Genomic DNA, 20,903 nt, shown 5'->3' with positions numbered 1-20,903 from the left:
AAGCACTGGCACAGGCTGCCTAGAGGCTGTAGGGTCTCTTCCTCAGAGATCTCCAGACTCTGTCTGGCCATGGGCCTGGGCACCCTGCTCTGGGTGCTCCTGCAGGAGCTGGCTGGGGTCTGATGGGCTCAGAGGGCTCTGCCTGCCTCAGCTATGCTGGGACTCTGTGATATTTGCTTTTTCAAGCCAGTTTGGTTCTGAATTTCAGTATGTGACACAGTGCACGTACATTTGGCATGTGCACCTGGCTGCTTCTGGAGTTATCCATGCTTCAAGCCACCTATCAGCAAATGACATCCTGCCTATAGCAAGACATGCTGCCAGGTGAACTGCGCTCTCCTTGTTTTTGTTAATCTGCTGCCATTAGCATTAATCAGCCTATGACAGGAACATGACGCTGTTGCATACGTTTTTATGATCACTCTTAGATTGTTGCTGCTAATAACGCCAAACCAAACTGGAAAAACCCTTCTTCCCACAGCTGGGAGTTGAATGGAGACCGATAGCTTAACCTGCAAGGAAGGAATTTTATTATTTTAGGTGTTTTTTCTCCAGCCTAATTGATGTGGCCTGTTTTACATTTTAATTAATGTTGCTTGGTTTGTTCAGGCAGCTTTAGCTTGCTTGTTCATCACTCTGTGCTAGGAGGTATGCTTTGTAATTAAAAGCAAGTCTGCTTGTAAGATCGTCAGTAAGGAAGTCATCGTTTTTAAATAAAGCACTTTGTAGTTACCTTTAGAAAATAAATGTGTAAACTGCAATCAATTAGTCTCCCTGTTGAGGTACAAATTGGATGCAGGAGTAGGGATATCGTTGGAGGGAAACTGAGGAACAGATACTTAGTGACATACTGAAATTTACTGATGGAAAAGAAAACCAGTGTGCAGAAGCTACGGTCAGCATTCAGCTCAGCTGACAGGAGGTGTGCATATTGTTCCCCTACCACATCTCCTCCCTTTGCTAATTATCTCACAGCCTCTATGGCACTTGGGGTCACCAAAGTCACTTGTTAGCAAGCTGACTGCCAGCGACAACAAAAGGCAAAGAATTGCATGTTTTAATTATGGTTTCATTGTCATGCAATTCACAGCCAGTCCATAGCGAGAAGGGCTTCTTACTGTTTGCTTGACAGTCTGAAAATTTACGCTGGAGGATGAGAATTGCTGCCACAAAGTAAGGAAAACAAACCCAGAGCTCCTGGTCTAATTTGAGGACCTCTAACCACCAGCTAAGTACATGTCACAGATGTGCCCATATTCCTCAGCCCCTCCTCTGCCATCCTTAACAGAGATTTCAGCTTCCAGTGGTAAAGCTGCCTGAAAAATGAGCTGTGCAGAGATCAATAAGCAGCAACAATTAAGGCTGAGCAAGGGTGTTGCTACAATGAAAAGTAGGAATGCTGAAGATATTCAGAGAACGAAACGTAAAGATGATGATCATGTCACTTTGCAGCACTGGAGCTCTTTCTGATGTGCGATTTCACATGGCCGTATCTAGTGGAAAATTTTCAGGAGACCTTTTCAAAATGAAGGAAATTTCAGAAACACTCCAAACTTCCTTAGACACAGCCAAACCAGCCTCAAGTGGGGAGACTAGAGAGGGGAGATGAAACATAAAAGGAACAAAGGCATGTATACCTTCCTTTGCTTTCTAGCATGTCAGGTGCTGGGGAAGCTAGGCTGGCTGCTATTGCCAATGGGGAGTTTGCTCCAGCCCTGTGCAGCCATAGCACAGAGCCCACACAGGAACACAACAAGACCTGGTGCAAAAGGCAGAGCTGGCAGCATCCCATTTGTCTTCTTCACACAGGTGCTTTGCTGCAGCCACTTCCAAGGCCCCTGGAAGAAGGGCAATAAGGGAGGAATAGGAAGGTTTTGTTTGCTGGCCATTGCCTAATTCTGCTGCTGCTGAAATATTCAAAGGCAGAAGGTGTATTCCTACATCCATCTCTTCTCCTTAATTTCCTAGAAGTTAATCTCAGTTAATTTTGTCTGGGAAAATGCAATCTTGTGATGCATTTAAAATATGACATCCTCAATGCATATACGGAGGAAGAGCCCTAAGCTACTGAAAGGAATGAGGCAAAGGGATTGCTGCATAGAAACTATAATGAGCTCATTCACAAGAAATGGTAAGGGCCAGAGGGATGCTTCTTTTTGTGGAAAAAAAGCCCAACGAAATGTACTACCAACAACTATCTGTAACACATTGCCAAAGATGCTCTCAGAGCAGCTTTTAAATAATTGAACAAGGAGTTTAGATGCTGCTGAATGGTGGTGCTCTGCTTTCAGCCTGGTTTCTGGAGTTTACTATGAACTCAGAAGACTGAGTGCATTCTAGCTTAAAAACAGAGCTGAATGAGCATTCAGCTGCACTGGGATCAAAGTTTGTTAATATTTTAATGTTTCTAACATGATGCAGAATGCATGAAAGGTCTTGGGGGGCACATTGGTTAATATATGTATCGAGTCACGGCTGAAAACCAACAATGCAGTTCTGTTTTTCTGATGGCAGATCAAATTCCAGCTATTTTCAATATTTCCAATATTGATCACTGAAATGGCCTCTGCTTCTCCTCCTGCATTTTTCAAAAAAAGAAAATAGAAAATGAATCTGGTTCAGGACAATAATAGACAAACACAAAGAGGTGTTAGAGTTGACTGTTGTTAGCTACATATACATATACATACATATACATATTTGTATATAGATACAAATTAGATTAGTATTTGGCAACAAAACAGTTATGCTGGTGTTGGAATTCTTGTACGTATTGTCAGAAATGCCCTTTCTGTGAAGGCCCTTCCAGTGGGTACCTTAAGTCAGCTCATCTATTTAAAACACAAGTCCATGGAACAAACATGATCTCACCAACAGCAAGACACACAGGTGGATTAAAGCAGAGACCAAGTCAGGGCTCTCTTTTGCTATAGCAGTCCCATAAAAATACCAAGTCTACCAGTTCCATGTTTACCAGTATGACTGACAGTACGACAGTATGACCTTTATCTCATTATAAAATTCTACTTGTGGTGATGCTGTAGTTTGAAAAGACCAAAGAATCCAATGACTTTGTTGCAGCTTTGCTCATCCCTTCACAGCACGATTCCCCAGAAGGTTTCGCCAAGAACGATACATTATTCTGTTTGCATCCTGAAAGACTTCCACCTCTCAGAGATGTCACAACATGACATTAGTTCAGTGTCTGAGTGGTGTTATAGCAGCTAGACAGGCTGGGAGCTTTAGGCAACAGCATGACACCACACAGGGGCCAGCTGATTCTGACACACCCAGGGGAGTGCCACTGCCTGATGCTTTGAAAGAAGCACAAGATGTGGATGTGGGCCCACAGTGGATCTCCCAGAATAGCCTGGTACTGACTATCCTCCTGGAAATGAGAACAGCATAGCCAAAACCCTGCAAGCATCTGGCATCAGCGTGTGTCCACATGTCATGAATGCCAGCTAGCAAATCTTCATATGGCCATTAGCCTATGAAAGGTTGATTTGTATATCTGTGCCACTTGGGAAGTGAATATTGTTTGCATTAGCCAACCGCTGATGACAAAAAAAAACAGAGTATGTCTGGCTGTGACATGGTATGCTTTCTGGAGCCAAAGTGAAGTGATTTTCTGCAGACATGCTGCCATGAGACACATCAAACAACTAGATTCAGGCACAGGGATGGTGCCACAGTCAGTAGCTCCAGCCAGTTCCTAACTGACCAGTGTGTACCTGCAGTACTGCAGGATGGGGAGATGTCTGCAAAGAAAAGACCTCACAGAAGAATGACCCCAAGCCCACATTTAGATGACCAGACCAGTCAGACTTTGTCAGGCTCACCTCCCCAGAGGAGCAACACTTTCTCTTCAGCACCTAAAAGGAGAGTAAACATAGTAGGCTCCAGAGCACTTCAGACAAGGTTATGTATAAGCACAAAAATCTCTACCTGTACATGGGCAGTCTTGTGCAGGATGCAACAGGATATTACAAGGAAAGTTCTTCCCTCATCCCAGTGACTCAGAGAGTGCATATGGCACTGCAGGAACAGAAAAGGGACATGAGAGCTTCCTCAAAAGTGTATGTTCAGCTTTTTCCCATACCTACACAGAAACACAGCACAACAGCAAATATCCTGCTTCTCAGGACATTTTGGGCTACCATGGAACTTTTTGGAGCCCAGCCCCAAATTCCAACAAATTCCATTTGCTGTGGTTCTGTCATACCTGTGGGCTGAAATCAGGCACTTCTTTCTCAGGCTGGCTCTTCACCTGCCCACCAGCTCTTACCATCAGTCAACCACGTTTTTCCAGCACTTGCTCCCTCTTAGACAAAAATGAAAGCCACGCTTTCAGTTGTAACACATGGAAACAAAAGCACAGTGTCTTTTTACATGACCTTTCTTAACAGTGAGTAGACCGCATTTTGATGTCTTACAGCTGACCAGGCCACTTCAGTACTCCAGCAGGAGAAGAACAGCTCTCCAAGACCAGCAAGGCTTTACTTGCTTTCAGAGGACCTCTTTAGACACCTTATAGTGAGTGAGCTGTGGAGGAGCAAGGCAGTGTTTCACACTTCATTTGCCTTATAAAAGATCTTCCTGATTAACATGGAAAAATCACAAGTCACTGTACTGCCCACAAACTCAGGAGGTACAGTCATTCCCTTCTATATTGTGCAACTGTGGCAGCGTTAGACTCACAATGTGTGCCTTAACTGCTTCAAATAAAGTTCTGTTTTAAAACAAAAACAAACAAACAAAAAAAACATCTGTCATTACACCAAATAAGCAGTTTGGTTTAGTAGACACTTCCAGGCAAATATTAATAAATGAAAAGGCTGAGAGTAATAAATACTTTTAAATAGCCTATAAATATTGTAGTGCTGGAGAAGAGGCAATAAGACTGATGAAAGGAACTGCACAGATACCACAAGAGAGACTCAGCTACAGTAGGTCTTTTCAGCCTAAAAAAGAAATCCATGGGTGGAGTATCACATCAGAAACAGCATGAAGGCATTGAAAAATGGCTTTTTTTTTTTTTTTTTTTTTTTTTTTTTTCCCTTATAGAAGAAGCAGCAGGCATTTAATGTCCAAAACAAACAGGAATTGGTTCTTCACATGGCACAGACTTAAGCTGGGGAATTCCCCTGGTGGACAAATCCATGAGAGGAGAAAGAAATCCAGCTAATATGCACATGAATGCTTCCTCTGGTTTAAGATATCATTGAATCGCTTGAGATGGCCTTTGAAGGTCACCTAGTCCAGCTCCCCTGCAATGAACAGAGACACCTACAGCTTCATCAGGTTGCTCACAGCCCCATCCAGCCTGATTTTGAGTGTCTGCAGGGATGGGGCATCCACCACTTCTTTGGGCAACCTGTGCCAGTGCCTCACCACCCTCAATGTAAAAAACTTCTTTATATCCAATCTAAATCTCTCCTCTTTTAGTTCAAAACTATTTTATGGAATCATGAATTCTTAGAGTTGCAAGTGACCTTTAAAGATCATCTATTTCACCTCCTCTGCAATGAACAGCAGCATCTACAGTAAGATCAAGTTGCTCAGAGCCTTATGCCCAACCTAAATCTCCCTTCCTTTCGTTTTAAAACATTTCCCCTTGTCCTAACACAACAGATCCTGCTAAAGAGTCTGTCCCCTTCTATCTTATAGCCCCCCCAGCTTTAGATACCAAAAGGCTGCTATCAGGTCTTCCCAGAGCCTTCTCTTCTCCACCCCAAACCATATGCCAGAACCATAGATCACTGGACTTTGAGAGATCTTCATCATGTCAATCCATATGACCACTATTCAATTCAAATTGCCACTGCCTTCAGGAGGTGCGTGGGACTTCACCAGCTGATGAAGCCATTTCTGTGGCATCAGTGTGGTTAAGCAACCATTCAAAAAACACAAGACATGCTGCAATGAGGCAGCAAAAAAGATGCAGGAAAGTGAGTGCCTTTTTACACTTCAGGAAATCAAAGTAAGAAAATTACAATATTTTACATGCTCTTCAAATATAGATATTGGGGTGAGGAAGAACGCCTATAAAAGATGATAAGACACTGTGATTAGGAGGTGCACATAATTTTTTGAAGTTGCATGGATGTTTTCCCATCTTCAGAACAAAATCAGAAAAAATTGCTTTCAGAATCAGCATTTTGTGATGAGAAATGCTTATCACTGAAACACTGCATTTAAACAACTCAGAGGAGACCAAATACCTGTCTCTGAATATATCTGAAATTTATTTTGATTTTTCACGTATACATGGCAGGTTCAGGAGAAGCGTTTATCCTTTTCCTTATATTGCCACCTGGTGGCCTGAGGGATATTAAAATAATATATCACCAATTTTTCAGTGCAATGACCATATTTAAGCATTTTAGATAGTACCCATTTATTTTCCTCTGAGACAGAAGATAAGTTTATTTTTCATACAGAACTTGTTAGGGACTGCTTCATTTCCTACCAACGTGCTATTTCCTCTGTGTAGTGCAGTCAGCCCCTGACTGAGCCTAAATAAATGGCCAGGCTAGAAACCCCTGGTTACATATATAGTGAGATGGTTAATAAGGCTTGCAACTGGCTCTTCCTTCTGCCTTCCTTCTGTTTCCATCCTCCTGGAAGAATGGAAACACAGTTCAAGGACACTTAGATACTCTGGAGAGAGGTCTTTTCCCTCCAGATGCAGCATTGACACAGTGGAGAGAGCACATCTTTGTTCAGGTTGGATATTAGGAACAAATTCTTCTCAGAAGCACTGGGAGACATGGTTAGTGGATGTGGTGGGGATGGGTTGGTGGTTGGAACTGATAATCTTAGAGGTCTTTTCCAACTTTAACGATTCTAAGATATACTTGCACTTCAGAGAATCACAGAATCACAGAATCACAGAATCACCCGGGTTGGAAGGGACCCCAAGGATCATGTAGTTCCAACCCCCCTGCCTAGCAGGGCCACCAAACATACACATTCAGATCAGGTTGCCCAGGACCCCGTCCAACCTGGCCTTAAACACGTCCAAGGACGGGGCATCCACAACCTCCCTGGGCAGCCCGTTCCAGGGCCTAACCACTCTCCTTGTAAAGAACTTCCCCCTAACATCTAACCTAAATCTTCCCTCCTTCAACTTAAAACCATTTCCCCTAGTCCTGCTGTTGTCAGCCCTTTTGAAGAGTTTACTCCCCTCCCGGGTGTAGGTTCCCTTCAGGTACTGATAGGCTGCAATGAGGTCACCCCGCAGCCTTCTCTTCTCCAGGCTGAACAAGCCCAACTCCCTCAGCCTGTCCTCATAGGGGAGGTGCTCCAGCCCCCTGATCATCTTAGTCGCCCTCCTCTGGACCCTTTCCAAAATCTCAATGTCTTTCTTGTACTGAGGGCTCCACACCTGGACACAGTACTCCAGATGGGGCCTCACAAGAGCCGAGAGGGACAATCACCTCCCTGTCCCTGCTGGCCACCCCTCTCCTGATGGAGCCCAGGATCCCATTTGCCTTTCGAGCTGCCAGAGCGCACTGCTGGCTCATATTCAGTCTCTCGTCCATCAGGACCCCCAGGTCCTTCTCTGCCGAGCTGCTCTCAAGGACCACTCCTCCCAGCCTGTACAGGTGCCTGGGGTTCTTCCGGCCCAAATGCAAAACCCTGCACTTTGCCGTGTTGAACCTCATCAGGTTCACCCGAGCCCAGCCCTCCAGCCTGTCGAGGTCCCTCTGAATGGCATCCCTTCCTTCCACCGTATCAACCGCACCACTCAGCTTGGTGTCGTCAGCAAACTTGCTGAGGGTGCACTCCATTCCCTCATCGATGTCATTAATAAAGATGTTAAAGAGCACCGGTCCCAAGACAGACCCTTGGGGGACACCACTTGTTACCAGCCTCCACCTGGACATAGAGCCATTGACCACCACCTGCGTTGAAAGGTCTGTGGCCTTTCAACCAATTGCTTATCCATCGGGTCGTCCACCCATCAAATCCACTTCCCTCCAATTTGGAGATGAGGATGTGGTGGGGGACCATGTCAAAGGCCTTGCTCAGGTCCAGGTAAATGACATCGGTCGCCTTCCCTTCGTCCACCAATGCCGTCACTCCATCATAGAAGGCCACAAGATTAGTTAGGCATGACCTTCCTTTGGTGAAGCCGTGCTGGCTGTCTCGGATCACATGCTCATTCTTTATGTGACCGAGCATGTTGTCCAGGAGGATCTGTTCCATGATCTTCCCAGGCATAGGAACGGCCTTTTGGGTGCGGAAATTGCATAGCATAAACTAATCTTTAAGTAAGATCTTGTGTCCAGTTTTGGGACCCTCGGTATAGGAAAAGTTTTCTAAATTGGAGCACTTGATAGCAGAATTCTAAGAGGAAACTACAAGGAAGATGGAGCCCAGATCTTCACAGCAGTGCACTGCAGGGAGAGGCAGCAAGTGTAAACAAAACCAAGAGAAATTCAGAGCAGATGTAAGAAAAAACAGTTTCATCATGAGGACAGTCAACATTGAAACAGATTGTCCAGGGAAGTTGTGTAGTGTCCATCTTTCGAGATTTTCAGATCTGACTGGATGAAGACCTGAGCAGCCTGGTCTGACCTCACAGCTGACCCCTGCTTGGAGCAGATGTTTGGATAAACACGGAGAGTGCCTTTCTTTTCTTTTCCTTTTATTAACAAAAGCTTAATGCTAGCAATTTTCAGTGCTATTCATTTATAGAAATGCATTTTTGAATACTTCATGAGAACTGCAAAATTTCACATCCCAGGTGTAGCTCCTGCTTTGAGGTATGATATAACTCCTGTTATGAGATACTTCTCACACAATCAAACAGACTCATATTCTTTTTGATGTGTAGAAACAGTTGAAACTGGTCTTTTCATAGCAGCAGCAAACCAAATACATCACTTGCACCTTTTTATTGGCCTAACACACTTCCCAGATTACATTTCACGTGCTCTTCTGCTGTATAGCTATAACCACAGAGGCAGTGTATCTGTTTGAACCAACACCTAGCAGGCAAAGAGCAGCTCCCATCTCAAACAGTGGGTTTAGTGAACTGGAACTGTTACTGGATGCACAGCCACATCTGAGACGTAGAGACTGTGGTGTGAACACAAGAAAGCAAAAGTTTGACCAGTATACCTATGATAGATTCCCACCATCAACAGTAACATCACATCTTCAGCCCCTGTCTGCATGAGAGTCACCCTGAAGACAAATGCAGCAATGCAGAGGAGTCTCAGGCTCTTCCCTGCACTGCAGCTCTTTCAAAGATCCTGCTCAGTCCCCTCTGCAGAGAGAAACCTGCAACAGACCTGCATGTTTTCTGCACACAGCAGTGATGACTTTTAGCATCTGGATAACTGATATGCGATGGCCACATGTAGGACTGCCTGCCACATCAAAACAAAAGGTTTGACTGGTAGGCTCTAAAAGGAGTTTCTGTGAAGTACTGATATTCTCCTGAAGATGTACATCTTTATATGAAGACTCCTAGGATAGAGACTGTCTGAGATTATGAAATGGAAAGGCAAACATAACAATTGTTTTATCTTGAAAAGTACTCGAAGAGCTTCCCTTGGAGATTGCAGTCAATTCACTTTTGTAGAGGAAAAAAATTCTCCCCAGTGGCAGGTAGAAAGCATATGCTTTAGGAAGAGAGGAAGGTATGCTGCTCACACATACGCTGCTAGCAATTTGCTGTCAGGGAAAAAGGAGGTAATGAGACCTGACAGGCTGGGTAAACACCAAAACCCAAAACCCAGTGAAGGAGGAATCATACGCAGAGATACAGAAGGCAGAAGATAAAGTACTAAAAGGATGTTATACGTTTTATGTATATGCTCCCTTAGGATCATGAACTAAAAAGAATAGGATTATCTTACATGACCAAGAGGAAGAGAAAAGAGGATGTAGAACAAAGAAAGATGGACTGGATGGGAATTTAGGAGTCTGCACGAATGGAGAATTGTCTGAGAAGGCAAAACACCCTCTTAAAAGAATGAGTGAGGAAAAGCTTAGAAAAAAAAAGCACGAAATTGAGAATCCTTGTTTGTATGTTCAAAGGGAAATAGTTCCTCTGTAGTGAAAACTCTGTTTGCTGTAACTGGATCAGCTATAATCCATATACAGGTGACACTATTATAACATGGCAGTTACCTTAGGCACACGTATGGGAACTGCCGAATCACGGCCTGAACCTCTGATTGATCACCTGAGGCAAACAATGAGTCAGCCATGGAAGCACAGGTGAAGGCAATTCTCCTGTGCTGCTGGAAGGGATGGAGCCTGGCTCCACCTCTCCTAGACCTATTTAAGAGCTGACTGCAAGAGGGAAAGGATCTCTTCTGGAAATCCCTCCTCTGGAGTTTTGCACCAAGCCTAGGATATGGGTAAGCATTCTATCTGTTCTCTTTTTGTTATTATAACCTGTTTTGCTAAGCTCTCTTGTTTATTTTGAAATTATAGCATCTTTATATTCACTGATTATATGGTACAGCACCCTCTTTTCTTGCAGGGGTACAGCAGGAAGGTTGGCTAAATTGTGCATGCATCTATTACATGGAGCAGACTTTCAGAGCACTTCAAATCCAGGGCATGCCTGTTTAGTATCCTTGGTGGTACTGGGTGGGCCCTGTCATTATGCTGAGTGATTTGCTATCTGATCTACTTCTTCCAAAGAGAGTGAGAGATCATTTTCAGTTTCATCACTGCATTACAGCACAGATGAATTATTGCAGAAGATAAAATGATGATGGTAGCAAAGTTTGAAAATGCCACTGAACACAAATTGAAAGAGAGTGTATCACACAAGGTAAGAGTGGGAACTATGCTCATATGAGTGCTAGGGATCTGCATAGGGAGCCAAGAGCCCTCTGCAGTGGGAGTTGGCCTCATTCTTTTCTGGAGGCAGCACCATGAGGTAGACCACTTGCAGGATAAGGAATTGTCTCAATAGCCACAGTCGGAGGGTTGTGGCCAGTAGTTTGATGTCCAGGTGGAGACCAGGGACAAGTGGTGTTCCTCAGGGATCAGTGCTGGGACCAGTGTTATTAGTATCTTTTGATATGTCATGGGCAGAGAGACCAAATCCACCTCAGCAAGTTTGTAGATGACACCAAGCTCAGTAGTGCAGTTGACACCCTAGAGGGAAGGGATGCCATCCAGGGGGTCCTAGAGAGGCTTGAGAGTTGTGCCTATGCCAACCTCATGAAATTCAATAAGGCCAAGTGCAAGGTCCTCCACCTGTGTCAGGGAAATGCCTAGCATACTTACAGAATCACAGAATTGTTGGGGTTGGAAGGGACCTCTAGAGATCATCAAGACCAACCCCCCTGCCAAAGCAGGTTCCCTACACCAGGTCGCACAGGTAGGCATCCAGGCAGGTCTTGAACACCTCCAGAGAAGGAGACTCCACGACCTCCCTGGGCAGCCTGTTCCAGTGCTCCGTCACCCTCACTGTAAAGAAGTTCTTGTGCACATTTGTGTGAAACTTCCTATGCTGTAGCTTGTGTCCATCTCCCCTTGTCCTGTCTCCATGTACCACTGAAAAGAGACTGGCCTCACCACTATGGCCCCCACACCTCAGATATTTATAAACCTGGACTAGATCCCCTCTCAGTCGTCTTTTCTCAAGGCTAAACAAACCCAGTTCACTCAGCCTTTCTTCATAGGGGAGATGCTCCAGGCCCTTCACCATCTTTGTGGCCCTATGCTGGACTCTTTCCAAGAGGTCCCTGTCTTTTTTTGTATTGGGGAGCCCAGAACTGGATACAGAACTCCAGATGAGGCCTTACCAGGGCAGAGTAGAGGGGGAGGATCACCTCCTTTGACCTGCTGGCCATGCTCTTTTTAATGCACCCCAGTAAGCCATTGGCCTTTTTGGCCACGAGGGCACACTGCTGGCTCATGGCCAACCTGTCATCCACCAGGACATCCAGGTCCCTCTCTGCAGAGCTCCGCTCCAGCAGCTCATCCCCCAGCCTGTATTGGTGCATGCAATTATCCCTCCCCAGATGCAAGACTCTACACTTGCTTTTGTTAAACCTCATCTGGTTTCTTACTGCCCAGCTCTCCAGCCTATCCAGGTCTCACTGAATGGCAGCACAGCCTTCAGGCGTGTCAGCCAATCCTCCCAACTTCGTATCATCAGCAAACTTGCTGAGGGGTGGCCACTATCCCCTCATCAGGGTCATTGATGAAGATGTTGAACAAGACTGGACCAAGCACAGACCCCTGAGGAACACCGCTAGTTACAGGTCTCCAGCCAGACTCTGCACCACCAATGGCGACACTCTGTGCTCTGCCAGTCAGCCAGTTTTCAACCCACCTCACTGTCCACTTGTCTATCCCATGCTTCCTCAGCTTTGTTATAAGGATGTTGTGGGAGACAGTATCAAATGCCTTCCTAAAATCAAGGTAGACTACATCTACTGCTCTTCCCCCATCCACCCAGCTTGTGACAGCATCATAGAAGGCCACCAGGTTGGTCAAGCACGACCTCCCCCTTGTGAACCCGTGCTGACTACTCCTGATAACCTCCTCTTCTTCCAGTTGTCTGGAGATGACATCCAGCACGAGCTGTTCCATCACCTTTCCAGGGACAGAGGTGAGGCTGACAGGCCTATAATTACCCGGATCTTCCTTGCCCCTTTTGAAGACTGGAGTAACATTGGCTATCCTCCAGTCTTCAGGGACTTCCCCCATTATCCAAGACATCTCAAAGATGATGGAGGGAGGTTCGCCAATGACTTCTGCCAGCTCCCTCAGCACAGGTGGATGCACCCTATCAGATCCCATGGACTTGTGGACCTAATTACTGCCTAGGCGCTCACACACCACCTCTTTCCTGACTAAAGGGAAGTCTCCTATTCCCCAGACCCTCTCACTAACCTCCAGGGTGTGGGAAACCTGAGGGAGAGCCTTTTCACTGAAGATGGAAGTAAAGAAGGCATTCAGTATCTCTACCTTCTCAGCATCCCCTGTTACCAGAACCCCCCCACCTCCTCACTTAGTAAGGGGCCCACATTCTCTCTAGTTTTCCTCTTGCTGTTAACATACTTGAAGAAGCCTTTTTTATTATCCTTTATCACGTTAGCCAGATTCAATTCCAGGCGGGCTTTAGCCTTCCTCGTTTCATCCCTGCAGGCCCTGACTACATTCCTATATTCTTCCTAGGTGGTCAAACCCTTTTTCCACATTTCATGGACCTTCTTTCCTTTAAGCTTGTGCATGAGCTCCTTGCTCATCCACACAGGTCTCCTGCCTGATTTTCCCAATAGATACAGGTTGTGCAGAGAATGGCTTGAGAGCACCCCTGAGAAGAAGGATTTGAGGGTTTCAGTTGATGATTCAATACGCACTTGCAGTTCAGAAGGCCAACTGTATCCTGTATTGCATCAAGAGGAGTGTGACTAGCAGGTCAAGGGAAGTGATTTTGCCCCTCTGCTCTCATGAGAGCCCTCCTGAAGTACTGCATCCAGTTTCTGGGCATGCCAACATAAGGATATTGAACTGTTGGAGCAGATCCAGAGGAAAGCTACGAAGATAACCAGAGGGCTGCAACACCTCCCCTGTAGGGACAGGCTGAGATAGCTGGGGCTCTTCAGTTTGGAGAAGAGAAGGCTCTGGGTGGGCCTAACAGCAGCCTTCCAGTACCTGAAGGGTGCCTACAGGAAAGCTGGGGATGGACTTTTTTTTAAAGGGCATGCATCAATAGGATGAGGAGAAATGTTTTTTTTTTTTTTAACTGAAAAAGATTTATGCTAGATGTTAGGAAGAAATTCTTTACTGTGAGATTGGTGAGACACTGGAACAGGTTGCCCAGTGAGGCTGTGGATGCCCCCTCCCTGGAAGCACTGAAGGCCAGGCTGGATGGGGCTTTGAGCAACCTGGTCTAGAGGGAGGTTTCCCTGACTATAGCAGGGGGTTGGAACTAGGTGATTTTAAAGGCCCCTTCCAACCCAAACCATTCCATGATTCTATGAAATTTCCCATCTCACTGAGATGCTCACAGCCTGGATTCTGAATTCTGTAGCCATGGGATGGTGCAAATAATGAAGATGTAAGTTAAAAGTCCCAGTTCTGCTGTTCTCCCTGGGTTCAAATTCATGATTGGTGATGAGCAATAGGGAGGCAACTTAGGTCACTGGGGTACAGGGGTGTTGTGATCTCTGTGTGGGGAAAGATGTAAATGTGAGCAGTCACCAAACAGTTTATCACACTCCTTGATAGACCCAATCACTGTGAAACCTCAGGAGTCTGGAGTGTAAGAGAGAACAAATGGTATCTGTTTGTGTCTAAGGGTAAACAGGAGGTTCTGTTTGTATGCATTAATCTTATCATACTTAAGAAATCTTTCATCCTTTATCACTGTTGTTTGGGAGAAGCTAGGCCAGTGAACTGATTAGAGGGAGAGGAATTTCTTGCTTGTAAGTGAACAGTATATAAGATCTATGTTGAACGCAATAAAGCAGAACTATTCTGAGAACTATTCTGATGCTACAAGAAACTATGGGACTTCTCCAACTCGACCAAGCGCCGACATCTCTGAATGGGCTGGAGTTGTGGAATAAATTAAAAAGGTAGCAGAATAAGGGAAAACCAGGGGTTGACACAGGCAAAGTTGTCCAAAGAGGAGCAGTGGAGGGAAGGCCCCAGAATCATTGAGTAAAACTGGGAAAGGTTGGAGGCTGAAGGGCTAGGGAAGTTACAGGGTAAACACCCTCCTCAGCACCACAAAACTAGTATTCCAAGCAGCTATAGATACCATTAAACTGGTAAGAGTAGTAGCAGAGCACTGTTGAACTGCGCTCAACTCCCTCCTCCAACAGCTTCCTAATGCACTAATGGCAAGGTCTGATTTTTTTGTTGTTGTTGTTGTACTGCCAGATTTTGTCTCATCCTTTGTACACCTCCAGATACTCCTTTCTTTGTCTTAAGGAATATCTTTGCTGCTTATCACAGTTACTTTAAAGTTTCCTTATTTGTAACAGACCATTCTTTCTTAAAGTGAGATTCTAGCCTACGTGAGGGAACAGCCACTTCCTTCTCTCCCATAATCACCCAATAGCTGCAACCAGTAGCCAGTCTCAGAATATTCACATTTCTTTCCCTTAAATATCTGGGAAAACAGAGATTACTCATGGTTGCCAAAGTTATGTTTTTAATAGCTGAGAGCTCAATAATTGACTTCCTCGAAATTTTCACCAGCTTCTTGTTGCTTCTGAAGTTTCGGACCACAAGACAGACAAAAACAGAATACATACACATTCTTTTTAAAGCTTGGCATAATACAGGAACTTTTTTTTCCCAGCTCATAACTGGAAAGATAGGCACAACCAGAACTCGCTGTTGGTGGCACTGTGCAGCAAGCACCAGGCAGGTTATCCTCAGTCTGAACATCAGCTCCTTGCACCTTTCCATTTTACACAAGCTCAGTTTCTCCAGGTCTTTGTGCAAGCCACAACATTCTCCCCACAAAAGTCAGTCTCTTTAGCTCAAAACAGACCTGAGGATGCCTACATTCTGGCCTGAAAGATTCAAGATGGCTTTTTTGTTTATAGATCTCTAATTATGAACAAGACTCACACAATTTCTTGCTTTCTTTTTCACATCTCTCCTCTTCGAGATGAGACAATCCTACTCCTTTAAGTCTAACTCTCAGTGGCACTGTTCGTGGAACATAATGTACAACGTACACAAAGGGCTGGTCACTAAAACAAAAGAAAGAAAAAGCCTTGGAGCAACTACAAACTGCTTTCTATTTTCATCTTTCCTGTACAGAGAGCCCATAAAGACTTCAATACGGTATTGCTCCATGATAAAAACATTTTTTTTCAGCCATTTAAGATGCCAGACTCAAGATTTCCTGCTGCAGAACACTTCTCTCTCCTTTCTAATAATGTGTTTCCCAACTGTTCCTGAATGGGACACCTTGGAGACTGCTGGCACAGCTGGTTTACATTTCCTTGGGGCTTTGAACCAGGTAGGAGGTAAAGCACCAGTCTAACTTCGCAATTCAAAAGTGACTTGGAATAAGTGCTATGGTGCATTGCATTTGAAAACAGATACTGCAGATTCAGACTGTGATGATTATGGGCTTTTGAGATGTATTTCTGCCTGGAGTTGATGCAGAAAGATTCAACAGCCCATATTTCAAAAGGGATTGGAGGAGAGGGAAAGAAGCCGAATGAAACCCATATATTTGGAAACTTTCCCAACAACTGCAATATATAAAGCAGTTTGCTTCCTAGAATTGAGATTCTGGGCTAAAAGTTGATAATGCTACAGTGGTGTTATTCAATAGCAATTAGATGAACAATCCAGTAAACTGTTTTGTTTTCTTGGTCTAATGCAAGCCACTTATCTTCTGATAAACACCATCACAAAAGAAAAACAACAAAGCATGAATCGCATAAGGGCAAACATGAGGTGAGTGCCTGCATTTTGTCAGAGTTGCAGTTACATTTTTGTAAAGGAGTTCTAAGTTTTTACCCTGATCCAATCTTTTTTCTGGTTTACAAGTGTCCACATATATCCTATAAGTTGTTCTAATCCACTGGCTCAATTCAACCCCAGTCTGTCACAAATGCAGAAAGTTTGAAGGTAAGAGTCCACGCATTTTATAGTGTAAGGACAGAAGGCAAAAAAAAAACCAGCATCTAGGCAAAGATCTGAAACTTGGAGTCAGGATGGAGGGGAACACCAACACACATAACCACAAGAAAAGTATTGAAAACTTGCAGTTAGCTAAGGGCCTAGATCTGTGTGACAAGATCTCATCTGCTTTAGCATTTATGGTAACCTTTCATTAAACGCACTCCATTACTTAATGGTAAGCTCCAGAAGTGCGTACATCAATCAGACCAGGAACTTCAGGAAGTAACACTTCAGCACAGCAGAGGCAATAAGCAGCTTAGCTTCCTAAACCTGCACAGACCCAGTTCTGCATGCTTCAGAAGCAATGGTTGGTCAAAAAAAAGACAGTAAATTATAAGTAGTGCTATGGAGAGCCTCAGTTTATAAGGATGTCATTTTAGCTTTGCATCCTGCTGGAGCACTGGGATTTAAGATAAGTACACTTCCTTTGTCCATTTTGATGACAGAAATGCAAACAAACTCAGAAGTTCTAATCAGAGTTAGAAAATGTGATGCGGAGGATTAGGCTGCTCTAGATGTGTGCGTTTTGACATGCACCATTTGCCTGTGGCTTTTTATTGCTAGAACAGCATCATTAAGCCTTACCTAAGCACTGACAGGAAAGAATAATGCAAAGATGGGGAGTATTATGATTCCAGATAGTAAGTTTTCACTTCTGACTGCTGTACATGATCACCTCGTTAAGGGAAAACAAATGCAATAACAGGCTGTGCTGTGGAAAGTTGGAGCCTCTTATGACTGGAGCTTGTACAGCTTACATGACAGTCTTGAGAAGATATATTGGCAGAAACACTAAATTTAACTTTAAATTTTTATGGCATTGGATTATTTGCAACAGAGAGACTTAAGCAACTTGCAAAATATAGAGGCTGACTATCTTCCAAATGTACCCAAGAGCAACTCGAGATTTCATTCAAGGAAAGCAGTGAAAAACAATTGTCCTAGAAAACAGGGTGTGTTGGAATGGAAAGAGGCATGGCACTTGACAGCGGAGAACAGCATTGACAGACCACCAGGGCAGCACAGCAGAAAATGAAGAAATAAGAGATCTTTGTAGGCAAGCAAGACCGTGGTCAGGTCAGTCAGGTAAACAGGACAGAAGTCACAACTTTCTTTAATGTCATAAATCGTGCATGCATGCATGGATGCATTATTTCAGTGTATGAAATAGGGTCTCTCAGTAAAGTACACACAAAGGAAAAGCATGGGAGAAACAAAAGTGACAGCCATTCAAGTGGGCAAAAACTGTAGAAAATTCTAATCAAGTTTTTGCAGGAAGAAGGAAATACAACAAGGCGGCACATTATTCCACCAGGGTTTATAGCACCAATAAAACAAGGATAATGGAATAGAATGAATATTGCCAATGTTTCCCTTTTTTTATTTTTTTATTTTTTTGTAAATAGAGAAAAAATCAAGCAACATAGAAATCCTGTAGATACTTTCATAGTAATCTTAAATTATTATTAATACTTAAAGTATTATTTTGCTGTTGAGAGAACTGTATTCTTCATTAGGAAGCCAATGTTACTCACAAAATTACCTCTAAAATTACTTTCCTTTATATCTCACTTACATGGAGCAAAATAAATTCTCTGCTACCAGATGAGAAAATGAAGTCAACACCCAAGTTGTTACCTAGCTGCTGATTTGAGAAACTGTATTAGATCTATTGAATAGGTAGAGGTATATGATTTAAAAAAAAAAAAAATGCACAGTAAAGTGATATGGGGACAAACATAACATTCTACATTGCAAAAGACTGTTACGTGTTAGTCTCTGGATGATCTCTACCTTAAATAAAAAGTGTCTGTTGCAAACATTTTAACTGAGGGGAGCAACAGACTGATCTGACACATCTGAAGTTGGAACAGTGAGGAACTCTTCAATATGACTGAGTCACAAAAATCCCAGATACAATGGAATGCATTACTTAATCGTGTAATAGCTGATGCTCATTTAACAACACTGTTATTGGTAAAGAAAGTTTGTTCAGTGATAGCATAAAATACAAGAGGAACAATTAATAGGTTTTGCTTTTCCCTCTAGGGCAAGACATGCAAGTTTTGGAAAGCGTGGATGTCCAACCCTTTGGCTTGTCTAGGCCAAAATGAGTAAAGAGGAATAGTATTGAGCTGCACATACACACGTTGTTCAGAAAGAAATGCCTCCTATTTATTTCCGTGGGCTCTGCGCACATTCAGCAAGAGTCGATGAATGTGAATGGGCGCCTTATTTTTCTGCATGGAGAAATTCAATTCCACACTTTTGCTCCATCCACGTTTCCATGTCAGATGCCATTGTGTCAGACTGCCCCTCTGCTGACATCTGTCTTATGACAACAAAATGTAATGGGATATTGGTGGGAAGGCTCAACCTCTACTGCCATATCAACATCCATTTCAGACGTCATGGTCTAACATCATAAAATAGGATGCATTGTTATTGAAGCAGCCATCTTAAAAGACATAATATCATTAATATATTTAAGTAACAAAACATTTTAAGCATTTTTCTAAAAACATTAAAAAAGAGAGGAACAAACTCATATAACTAGTGGGATATTCGACGCTGTTTTGTGAAACTAATGCATCGGTCTTCCTCAGCAGTAGTGGCTGCAATTCTCAGTGAGCTCTCAAGGTGTTCAGAGATCTTTGATGAAATTTTATTCTTCTTGTACTTTATCCTCGACAACCGTTCACAAACATGCAGCCAAAAAAACAATAACATGAATGAGGTGTGGTTGTGAAGTGAAAGGTATTTTTCTCTTCTAAGAGATGTCTCTCTACTAGACTTTTGTAAGACACTACCAGATTTTTGAGTTGAATATCTCATTGCAGCTCTATACATTGCATTTGGAAATTTGCAGGTAATGTATTTATATCAACTGAAAACGGTGCCACAAACAAATTCATGATTTTTTTTGCTATCTTGAAATCTATTCTCAAACTCCTTTATAAAAACAGAAAGCATGACTGTGTATTCTTTGCTTAGCCAGTGTATCAAAACACATACAATTATTTGTCATCATTTGAGTCCGTGCTGCTCAGCACAGCCCTCCCTGTGTTCCAGTTCACACAGTGTTACTAATGATGGGTGCATGCTCAGGGTCACTCCACAGGGAAGAGCCACCACCCTTACAGAGCAGAGCAAGGCAGGGCGCGCTGCACTGCTAGTCATGCCAGTCTGCATGCAGCCAGTGGATTGGACATGCCTGTTCTATAGCCAGCTGGTCTAAGACTTGGACAGGTACTATAATAAACACTCTGAAGGCTATCAGGGAGAGATGTGTAGTCAATTCTGATCTCTGGTTAACTGCAGATGCTGAAACAGTGCCAGCACTGACAGGCTAACTGACAGTTGCATTTAATAATAAGGTGTTTCAAACAATTCCATACTCCACTTTCAACCCAAGCATGCAAGAACCCAACTATTGGCTGCCTCCCACCAACTCCAGACTCACAGTGAACAAAGAGATCTCCTTAACCTTCTTCTATGCCATATCCCACACCTCCTATCCCTGATCTCCAGGACATTCACCAATCAAAATATATAAATACTTCACATTTCCCAGAAGTGCAGAATTAGAAAAATATTTCCAGTTATCAAAGTTGTTTTAATAAGTTATATTTCAGACGTTTCACTTTCCACAGCAGAAAACAATTCAAAAACAAGATTAAAAAATGCTGAAAAAGTGTTGCGAATTAATTTCGCACAGACAGGCCTGCTGTCTCTGTTAAAGAGCAAATCTGTTGACATTGAATATTTTAACACAGTGATCAGCTCCACAACTTGCAAGCTGCAACCACTCGCTGTTTTTCTGATCATTATGTCCAGCTCTGCCCTCACGATGTCTCCAGCACAAACGTTTCACAGCAAGAGCATGGCTTTGGCTGCAACAAAAAGAAATCCATACATAACTGCAAAATGTCAAGCACAGCTGGGTATGTGAATGTTAACATCAACATTTATATAATTAGTACACTTAACTCTACCAACTGAGGAAAAGCTGACTTGTGATAATCAGCAGGTATGAAGATCTTAAAAATAAGTAGGGCCATTAATGCCAGTGACATTTTATCTTCATGGTCATCAATTATTTAAACAGTTATTGATTTGAAGTTTTGTCATGTTAGGCTGAAGATCTAGAATCTCAGTTACCAAGATAGGACAGATTTTTGGGTTTTAGTATGTCATTTCCTGTCATTTGGCATCCCTTTCAAATTCACTACAAGTACACAGGCCAAAGTCAC

The 20,903-nt window shown here is 43.4% G+C and overlaps 1 protein-coding gene and 1 long non-coding RNA gene across 4 annotated transcripts in view; one reads left to right on the top strand and one right to left on the bottom strand.

Moving 5' to 3' along the window:
* The first annotated feature begins 10,346 nt into the window (after window positions 1–10,346).
* On the top strand, window positions 10,347–18,945 carry LOC125690649 (uncharacterized). Its single transcript, XR_007375726.1, has 3 exons — window positions 10,347–10,382; window positions 15,832–15,976; window positions 18,700–18,945. It is a non-coding gene; the product is annotated as an uncharacterized LOC125690649 (long non-coding RNA).
* Window positions 17,742–20,903, bottom strand: part of ELP2 (elongator acetyltransferase complex subunit 2) — a 36,217-nt gene continuing 33,055 nt past the window's right edge. For 2 of the 3 annotated variants that reach the window (XM_048939243.1, XM_048939244.1), the window contains exon 22: window positions 17,744–20,543. In XM_048939243.1, the coding sequence (XP_048795200.1) occupies window positions 20,387–20,543 (157 nt within the window). In that variant the 3' untranslated portion in view covers window positions 17,744–20,386. Of the gene's footprint in view, window positions 20,544–20,903 lie in introns of all 3 variants that reach the window. The other variant, XM_048939245.1, reaches the window with a different exon arrangement.

This window comes from Lagopus muta, chromosome 3 (assembly GCF_023343835.1).
Source record: "Lagopus muta isolate bLagMut1 chromosome 3, bLagMut1 primary, whole genome shotgun sequence".
NCBI classification, from domain to species: domain Eukaryota; kingdom Metazoa; phylum Chordata; class Aves; order Galliformes; family Phasianidae; genus Lagopus; species Lagopus muta.
Note: the sequence above shows the minus strand (reverse complement) of the source record. Positions and strands in the feature narration are given on the sequence as shown.